Genomic DNA, 10,159 nt, shown 5'->3' with positions numbered 1-10,159 from the left:
TACCATATATACTCGAGTTTAAGCTGAGTTTTTTCAGCACATTTTCTATGCTGAAAAAGCCCCCCAGTTTTTTGTGGTAAATTTCGGTGCCTCGGTTATACTCGAATATATACAGTACATCTATAATCTTAGAGGGGAAAAAAACCAGAAGATATACAACTAATCGTTTCTTAGTGCTTACTCTTAAGGACAGTGTGCATAGGTTAGGAATAATGATGTCAGAAACGTTTTTTATAATACACATCTCCATTTGAATTTTTGAAAGTATGTACTATGTTTTAAATCTAAAGAAAATATATAAGATTTACAGAAAAGTTGGTGTTCGTTACCTTATATCCACAGCTATAGTATTAGTTACATGGAGCACAGCCTAGGGTGCACAGCTCTTCAGCTGCTCTCTACGGAGACTAGTATTACACAAGAAATAAACAGTGCATTGCAAACAAAAGCAAAATTCATTGACCTTTATCTGGGATTTGTACTGTAACACAACTGCTTAGAACAGGGCTTGCAAACTGGTAGCCTATAGCTACATTCTTTTTGGTTCACACTATTCAGATTTTTCTTATGTAACTTGAAAAGGCCCCTTTCTTGCTGGGAAACTATCTACTATCTGGGTAGTTCCCCTCTTTTTGGTCTCTAACATGACCTCTTACACTGCACAAGTCCACTTCCCTCCTTATTGCCCTGCGGACTCCTCTCCAAAACAGAGTCTACTTTTCTCCAAAACCAGAGCAGCTAAAAAGAACTGCGTGCAGATGGGCAAAATCAATCTAAACCATCCCAGGCCAATGTGGTTCTCACAGATACCTGGTGCCATCACACACCTATAGACCAGCCCTGCCGATGGAGACACCTTGGGTGGTCCAGACTGTAAAAGATCTATGTGTCGTGCTTCTGAGAACTTTCCAAGCTATGATTTTTGCTTTCCTGAGTGTGAATTTCCCATCACTTTAAAATGTACACATCTTAGATCTACACACGATTGGATGTCATTCCTCAGAGTGACAACTGCAATTCTTCAAGACTTGTGAACCGCTCCCTCCCCAGCAAACATGTGCGTGGCTGGGGTAAAACAAAGACACAACTCCTTGCTGGGCTGGTAGAGAGCACCAAGGTCACAAAATGGGAACCCGCCCAGAGGCGGAAGATTCCCAGTCTTCAAACCAAGAGTGTGCTCCCTGTAAAACAACTACAGTGACTCCAACACATGGTCCCAGTGTGGGGTCCCCGGTCCCACTGGAGTCTGAAAACGCAGCCTCAGGGACGTGTGAGCACATTTCAGCAGTCAACGAATAGGAACCCATGACCTACAGCCCAAATGAAAACGTCCCATTTCTGTGTTCACATTAATAGTGTGCTTTTCAAACTGGGGAGGACAGGGCAAAACTCTGTAAAATAACCCACTGGACACCACAACTTGTTGAGCAGACACAACTCACACCAACAAAGGTCGATGGGAGAAGTAAAGAGGGTGGATATGTGTGCCGTCCGTAGGCAGCCCTGGGACCCACCAGTTTAACTTGCAAAGTGCTCTCCATTTGTCTCCAGATGAGTGATCCCTATGTGGAGTTTCCCCTTCCATATCCCCCAAAATCAGAGCCATGCTCCTGGACTTACTCAGGCCGGTTGCACTCTCGAACCGCTGATTTGACGCCCCCTCCACAAGTCCGCGAGCAGGTTCCAAAGTGACTCCACCTTCCCCAGGATCCATCAGTCACAGGGCCCTCCAGTTCTTTGGGAACACAAAATCCAAACTTGCAGTGCTGTATTTAATAAGGGGAACAGTGAGGGAGAGCTTGGTGCTGCGCAGTCATCATCTTTATCAGTGGTTCTCAACCTTCCTCATGCTGTGGCCCTTTCATACAGTTCCTCATGGTGTGGTGACCCCCCAAGCATAACATTGTTTTCGGTGCTACTTCATAACTGTCATTTTGCTACTGTTAGGAATCGGGCGACCCCTGTGAAAGGGTCATTCGACCCTCAAAGGGGTTGCGACCCATAGGTTGAGAACCGCTGATCTATAGGACTAATGGAAATTGTGGGAATTTTCATCGCACACTTAATGGTTTTAGGCTGTGTTCTCATACCCCTGGCTTGAATAAACTGGCCAATGATGGATTGGCTCCAGACAGGCGGGGTCGTTCCAGCAGCCAGCTTCAAATGCCTACATTAATTTACCTGGGGAAATAAGGGGTGGGAATGGGCACATGGGCTGTAGACAAGGACTCAATGAGTTATTAAGTGGATTTGCATAGTGAATCTCCATTAATGAGGCTTAGAGATGCTATGAGCCTGGTAAAATAGAAAGCTTTATTGCTCCCAAAGGATTTGAAAATCCAGCTTTAATAGGAGAGCGAGAGAGAAACCCAATTTCATGATTCCTATAAACTCACGCCCAGAAATCACACAGGATACAACTAAAGCAAGATGGGCAATACAGAAGAGCCCTAAACTTTATGGCTTTTTTGGTTACTAATGGTTTCAGATTCGGCAGCACAGAGCAAAAGAAGGCTATGATGTTTAAAAACAAAACTCCTCAGCAGGACTAGGGCTTCAAGAAGCCCATTTCAACCCTCCACTATTGTTGGGGCATGAAGCCCTGACACAAAGCCGAGGTCACAGAGCAGCCGACAAAGGGAGAGTGGCAGCAGGGCTTGCAGGAGGGGGATGCCTGGGGCGGATCAGCTCTCTGAACAGAGCTGGTGGCTGCAGCAGTGGAGTAGCTGAAGGAGGGCATGGTCCCTGGGGGAAGAGGCTGGGAGGTGATGGAATCCCGGCAAGTCAAGGCAGTGCACTTGGTCAGGGGTGGAGAAGTTTACTGGAAAGTTGGGAAAGAAGAGGCAGGGGAAAGTCTCCCTCAGCCCAGTGGGCCCCACAATAGGCTTGGTGAATAAGTACTTAGAGGATGTGATTAACCTTATCCTAGTTTACTGGGTTTCTCCTTGCAATTATCCTGCGGCATCTGAGGACCTGTCAATTTCCCTGGGCTGTTGGGCTGAGGCTTGCTTGAAGGATTCTGCAGTAGAACCCTGAGGGCAACTCAGTATCATATATAATTGGGCAGAGGCTGGAGTTGACCACAAAACTCCCTAGAAATCATTTGATAATTTTCTTTATGGTCATCTTAAGCATTTCTTAGAATATATGCACATAAAAATAAATAGACAGAGAGGCAGCTACCTATAGCACTGAAGGCCACTACTATGCCATCTTTTTTTTCTCATTGCCATCAAGACTTATAACTCACTGCCATCGAGTCAATGCTGACTCATAGTGACCCTACAAGACCGGGCTCCATTGTGATGTACACTGACCCTATCTAGGGTGTCCCTGACTGTAAATCTTTACGTAAGGTGACCCGATTTTAACATTGGTAAAGCGGGACACCATTGATAAAACTCATATCCTGGCGAAATAGCCACATAGCAGCTGAAAACCGTATAGCCTAGCTTGTCGTGCATTCTTTCCAAAACTCGGGACTTTTAAAAAATGCCGTGGGATGCAGGAAAAATTGTTAAAAATCGGGACTGTCCCGCCAAAAGCAGGATGTCTGATCACCTTATTTACGGCAACAGCCAGATTCAGCATCCAAATCAGGGTAAACTGAGCCAGGTATGTAGTTTAAACCTTGCCAGTACTCACGATGTTTGAAAGTATGGAGACAGGCAAGACATATTTTAATAGTACATTTTTTATTGAACCCCATATATCTAAAATTGTACTCATTTAGCTTGTAACCAATTAACAAGAGCTTTTTACACTTTCTTGCACTTACTAAGCATCTTGGTTCAGAGAGACATTTCAAGTGCCCATCAGCCATCTGTGCTGAGCGGCTCTCAGGTTGGACAGTGCAGGTCTGGGGGAGCAGAGCTCTGCAGTCAAATGTACAGGGATTCTTGCACACACCAGTGACTGGCGCTGGGCAAAGCACAAACCTGTCTCCACAGCTAAAAAGAGATGGGGAGCTATCTGCCCGAGTGGTCTTGAGTGCAATCTGAGATGATGTATCTAAAGCTTAGCACCTGTGGAGAACCAACTTAAACAATAATGGTAATAATAATGGCAAGCATTTTTGCTGCAGTTACACCATTTTAAGCCTTTTTCTACATATATTAATTTACTTAACCCTCACAGCAAACCTATGAAGCAGCTACAATTGTCAAGCCCACTTCTACAGACGAGGAAAAGGAGTCCCGGAGAGACAAATTCCACACATCGATAGTGCTCAGCTGGAAACACAGAGCTGAGGTGGGGAGCACCAGCTGCCTCTCAGTGGTCAGCAAACAGGTGCCATTGTTAACATCTACATAAAGACCAGTTTGAAATAAAAGTGAAATCAATGAGATGGTTTGGTAAGACTCAGATTCCAGGCTGCCCATCCTATAGTCCTGTTTTCCTTCATCCTTGGTAACAGATTCTATAGTTTCCCAACATCCGCTGCAGTTAAGGGTGGTTAAAGAATTCACTGGGCAGGATAACTGGAAAGATTATTAATCCTTTTGTTCCTTGCCCTCTGAATTCATCCTGCCTGGAACTTAGACCTGAAAGCTTGAGCTTCAGCAGCCAGTTGATGACCTTGAGGAAAAAGGTCATTTGCATAGGGTACTGTGGAACAGGGGTTCTCAACCTGTAGGTCACGACCCCTTTGGGGGGGCCAAATGACCCTTTCACAGAGGTTTCCCCTAACAGTAGTAAAATTACAGTTACGAAGAAGCACTGAAAATAATTTTATGGTTGGAGGGTCACCACAACATGAGAAACTGTATGAAAGGGTTGCGGCATTAGGAAGGTTGAGAACCACTGCTGTAGAAGAAAAGTTAGGAACCTGAATCTCTGATGTGTCTGTGGAACTGCTATAGCATCCCTGACCTATCTATCTTTAAAGTGTGTGTGTGTGTGTGTGTGTGTGTGTGTGTGTGTGTGAGAGAGAGATTCAGTTTGTTGACACTGCTGTAATTGAATCTCTTCTAGACAAAATTCCTGATATATAATTGAGGTCAGATCCAGCCCAAATCCAGCCCTCAAATCTTGCTGATAGATACACACTTTATTAATTCTACAGATTGAGGCAAAAATGGATTTAATAGTGAGAAGCTGCCTGGGAATGCCTTTTCATCCTCCTCTTACCACCTCAGACATAAGGCTTTTGATCTTACTATTCTGTAGACGCTACCTCCATACTTGACCGCACTCCAAAGGGATGGTAATTTTCACTAAGCAGGGACGTAGACCTTAGAACAAAACAAGGACCTGGGTTTATGGTCGTGCTACAGTTCAGTGCCGCTCTTTTAAATTTTCCTTTAGAAGACAATTAGGACCCGATCTTCAAATGAACCATTTCTTACTGTACGACCACTAGTGGGTGTTCAAAGGAGGAAAAGGAAAGTGTCTGAGGCGACAGAGACTGGAAATGTGGCTGCTTGGCAAATAAATACCTGTTGGCCAGACAATCTTGCAGCAGACAAATTGGACAAACAATTATTACATACTGGAATAGTCATTACATCAAAACAAAGCATTAATTGAATGTTGAAGCTGGAGCCAAAATATATTCAATCTTTCTTAAAAGTGGCCAAGGCCATTTAAATGAGATTCTACATAAATGCACCTTTTGTTAAGATGCTAGAAGAAGGACAAGGAGGTCAATTTTGCCCCCAAAGAGGCTTAAAACAGAGTATCAAACTCAGCGACTCCCAAACAAGGTTAAAATGAAAATGTAAATGGACTTAACAAGAGACATTAGTGAGTCACTCATCAAAATAACACTGTGCCAGCAGCCCAAGATAGATTACTGCTGGACAGAAAGGAGAGAGGGGAAAAGAAAGAAGAAGAAAAACAGACGGCAAAAGGAGTCAGAATTTTCTGGCATATAGACATGATTTTAGCACCAATTTTACCAAAATATAACAGAAAACCACCACAAAGAATTTCTCTACCAACATATTATTGGCATTTGTAATATGCATACTCTTTATAGGAATAAACATATATATATATACGAGGAGGTACACCCCCCCCCAACAAAACAACAACAACAACAGGAAAAAGCTCTGCCGGGAGAGCTGTTCTGGCAGGCATTCCCCCCCCCACCCCAAAAGTGAGCATCTAGCAACTCACTCTGAGTTAGTGCACCCAGTGGCGTCCCCTGGGAAGGTTCTCTCTGATCAGAGTGAATTATTTCATGAAAACAGTTTCTCTGGAACCTTGTTTTGTGTGATGGCTGATTTAAGAGACCAGCATGCAGCTGTGAAATTTTGTTTCTTGCTCGGGAAAAATGCCACAGAAACTATTGTGTTGTTGAACACAGCTTATAAGGACAGCACTATGGGGGAAACTCAAGTGTATGAGTGGTTTTCTTGTTTCAAAATAGATAAAATGTCGATTGATGGCAAATTGGGTTCTAGACATCGTCAATTTCCCAAACTGATGAAAATGTCGACTCATGGTGCATTTGGAGTTTGTTCCACCAGGTCAGGCTGTTAATCAAACTCTCTATCTAGAGGTTCTGAAAAGATTGCATAACAGTGTGCAACAAAAAAGGCATGATTTGTGGCAGATGGTGGACTGGTTTTCCCACCACGACAATGCATCTACTCACACAGCCATCTCAGTGCACCAGTTTTTGTCAAAAAACAGCACGTCTCTCTTGCCCCACACACCTTATTCACCTGACCTCGCTCCACATAACTTCTCTTTGTTTCCATAAATGAAGAAGGACATGAACAAATGAGTTTGAAAAATGTTTCCAAGAATAGAATTGCAAATTTGACAAATATATCAAGAGTAATGGAGAGTACTTTGAAGGCGATAAGGAAGTTTTGTTAAAAAAAAAAAATTAAATGCATAGCTTAGAGAAAAAAATTCCAGTTTTGGGGGGTACCCTCTTGTATGTCCATGTTTAATAAGAGCTGCCAGACATGGCCACTTTTCTAAAACATAACTAAAAATGTTGCTATTATTTTCTCTGCATAGTTGCTTCTTTACAACTCTTTTGAGTCTGGCCTTTGGAATGCCTTTAAGCCTCCTGCCTTGCTGAACACAAGCACACTGGAATGGGTCTTCTGAAGGGCCTCTTCATGCACCCCATCCCTAGGATGGGATAAGATCACCCTGCAAAAGCAGATGATTAACACAAGACACCAGAGAATGCCTCTGAGTTCTGTATTCAAGATTGGCTGGAACATGCTGGAAAAGGCTTGGAAAAAGTAAAGGTAGGTAACTTCAGTCTTGGGCTTTGGTTACAGACTGCTCTTTCATAGCACTGCAATGGAAATGCAAACACTACTGTGCTGTCCAATCATAGAGGAGACTGCAGTTCCACAGGCAGCCTGGTAGTAGAACTCACGGTGTGGCTTTTAACAAATTCTGGTTTGGCGGCTTATTTATTATTAACTTTTAAAAATACATACTTTGCAAGTTTAGGTAAAAATAAATATACAATCTTCTATTACTTAAACTTGTTGTCCTCGGGGGCACAAGTGAGTGCGTGCTTTGCTGACAACGCAAGGGTTGGGCTATCAGCATTCTCTCCGAGGGGTCTGGGAGGACAGGCCCAGGGATCTACTTTGGGAAACTCAGCCATTGACAAGTCCGTGGATCAAAGTTTTACTCTGACACACATGGGTCATCATGAGTCAGAACTGACTTGATAGCAGCTATTATTATTTTTTAATGTTGTGCAAACCATTGTAGCTATTCACTGATAATAATTTTACTGAATATAATTCATTTGCTTCATCATATTATTGACAACTCTGCTTTGCTGTGGTTTTTCTGGCAATAATATTTGTCAATGATAGACAGCGTGGTGGGTGCCTCGGACTGAAAAACAGTGTCTTTTGTTGTTGAGATCAAACAGCTACTGTTTAAGTAATAGAGCAATGTAACTCTTGGCCAGGTTGTCAACTAGATGTACCGTCTATTGGCACCTCTCATCCACTGGTAGCAGCTGTTGGGGTTTTTGTATTTAAAAGGTCAAATCCAAATGTTGTAAGCATGTGCCATTCATTATCGATGTCCACCGTGGAAACCCTAGAGCCATATTCCTTCAGTCCTGTGATTCTCTGAGTAACAGCACATGCAGTTAAATATTGTACCAAGCCAGAACCAAACTCACTGCCATCAAGTTCTGGTTCATGGGGCTCCTACAGGCCCCTTTGGGTTTCTGAGATAAAGTCTTCACGGGAATGGGCCATCTCATCCTTCTTGTGCAGAGCAACTCTTGTGTTGGAACTACCTGACCCTGTGCTTAGCAGATCAAGCCATAGTCCACCATTCCACCAGGGCTCCTGAAACATTGCACAGAAGTGCACAAGGAGACTTCAAAAAATTAATGAGAAAATGGAATGAAAAGATAATGACCCTTTTCTATGAACTTTTTAAAGATAACGCACATACTCCCCCTCTGTTTTAAGCCAATGAAAACTCCAGGCACTATAATGCCTATCTGTCCTGTGGTTTTGTTAGGTCGTTACTGGGAGAAGCCGATTCCCAACTGCTGAAGTCCTAGTCACTGAGAGGTTAGATCTTGAGCTTAGTTGCCAACTTAAGTTCAAAACTGTCCTCACTATAATCTTTTACTTGGATATTGGACTCTCTGTTTTTCAAGTAACGCCCATGCCTCCTTGCTCCTCTAACTCTATGGCAACCCAAGAAGCAGCTGAAGGAAACCCCAGTCTCGAAACGCAAGAGCTCAGTGTGCTTGAGCAGTGTCCACATCACAACACTCTGCTGTCCCTTCCGATCAAACAACAGAGGCCATTGGAAGAGGGGAGAGCTGAGGCACGGGGTGGCTCCGCTCCAGTGATCTGAGTGAGTACAGGCATGCTCTTCATTCTTCTCAGTTCCCTCCGCTATCAAATCAGGGATGGAAGAGTGACATCCAAAACTCCCTTCCACTGAAACGTCCGGAACACTACTGGTGCTACAAGTGGAGGAAAAGGAAACGAGGGCGAACGCTGACCATCAGCAGCACAGTCAGTGCGAAGACAAGAGGAAAAGGAAAACTGGACGTGAGGAGGAAGAGACACTCCGGAAGACAGTCCAAGGAATATCGTCGTTGGCAAGTGGGAGGAATGCAATTTTCCATTTGGAAAATTTGGAAGTGAAGTTTAGATCTACAACTGTTTGCAACCCAAAACCTGAAGAAGTGATGATGACGATGCCGACATCACTGACTCGCTGCCATGTTTGCTTTGGGTGGACACCAAGTGAGGGCAGTCACACACTCTGGCGCAGACATCACTGACTCGCTGCCATGTTTGCTTCGGGTGGACACCAAGTGAGGGCAGTCACACACTCTGGCGCAGAGGAGACTGCGAACTTTGGTTCATGCAGGTAACAGAATTTGTTTAGTTATTAACAAAGAAGTGGAACCATTACAACCTGTTCCTTATGATTTAGATTTGGCTACTTCCCAGGTGACATCATAGCTCCTGAAAAGAAGCAAGGCAAGTGAGAAGCCCGGTGTCCTCCTAGTGAACCTGATAGATACACCGCCTTTCTTTATTTCCTTGATTGTGACGTGCTTTGTCAACTTAGTTATAGCTTTCCAAAACAAAGAGAAGTAAAACTAAAAAGACCCTACAGATCCGTATTAAATTTATCCATACATTGAAAAGCACATCAGGGTTTCCAAAATTTAATTAAAGCAACGAATAAGGCAAAATTTAATTAAAGCAATGAATAAGGCAACAAAGCCGTAAGATGGCATAATTTTCATAGTAAGATGACCTCATACTTCAATATTAACACATATGCTAACATGTACTACAATAGCTTTGAGTTAGTTAAAGTCTATTGTGCCAACCTGGCTGATAAACACATGTGGGGTTAATTGAAGGGCAGAGGGATAAATGGCTTGGTGAGCCTCGCCTTTCGAGTTCTCGGGTCTTTTGCTTTCTGATGGTCAGACCAGGGTGCAGCTAGCTGCCTTAGCCAGTTCCCTGCTTCAGCTTGCAAGGCTCACTTCCTGCAAGACATCCCTGAGGAGAAGCCCCATGGAACTACCCCGATGCAGCCCTGGGTGCTGGAGCACCCGTATGGAGACCCCCACCAATGTTGACATGCTTACACGCTCACTGATTCGGCTTTCTTCTTGCAGTCAGCATCATTGCATATGTTTTGTGAGGTGGAGGAGGACTTTGTGGATTGGTGT

The 10,159-nt window shown here is 43.8% G+C and overlaps 1 protein-coding gene across 6 annotated transcripts in view; it reads right to left on the bottom strand.

Moving 5' to 3' along the window:
- ADAMTS9 (ADAM metallopeptidase with thrombospondin type 1 motif 9) overlaps positions 1-10,159 on the bottom strand; it is a 177,734-nt gene that overhangs the window by 118,917 nt on the left and 48,658 nt on the right. For all 6 annotated transcript variants that reach the window (XM_045289812.1, XM_045289814.1, XM_045289813.1 and 3 more), the window contains one exon: positions 1,621-1,766. In XM_045289812.1, the coding sequence (XP_045145747.1) occupies positions 1,621-1,766 (146 nt within the window). The remainder of the gene's footprint in view (positions 1-1,620; positions 1,767-10,159) is intronic.

This window comes from Echinops telfairi, unplaced genomic scaffold (genome assembly GCF_000313985.2).
Source record: "Echinops telfairi isolate 266 unplaced genomic scaffold, ASM31398v2 ScPeMD7_31;HRSCAF=116, whole genome shotgun sequence".
NCBI classification, from domain to species: Eukaryota; Metazoa; Chordata; class Mammalia; order Afrosoricida; family Tenrecidae; genus Echinops; species Echinops telfairi.
The sequence above is the reverse complement of the archived record's forward strand: the minus strand, read 5'-3'. Positions and strand labels throughout refer to the sequence as shown.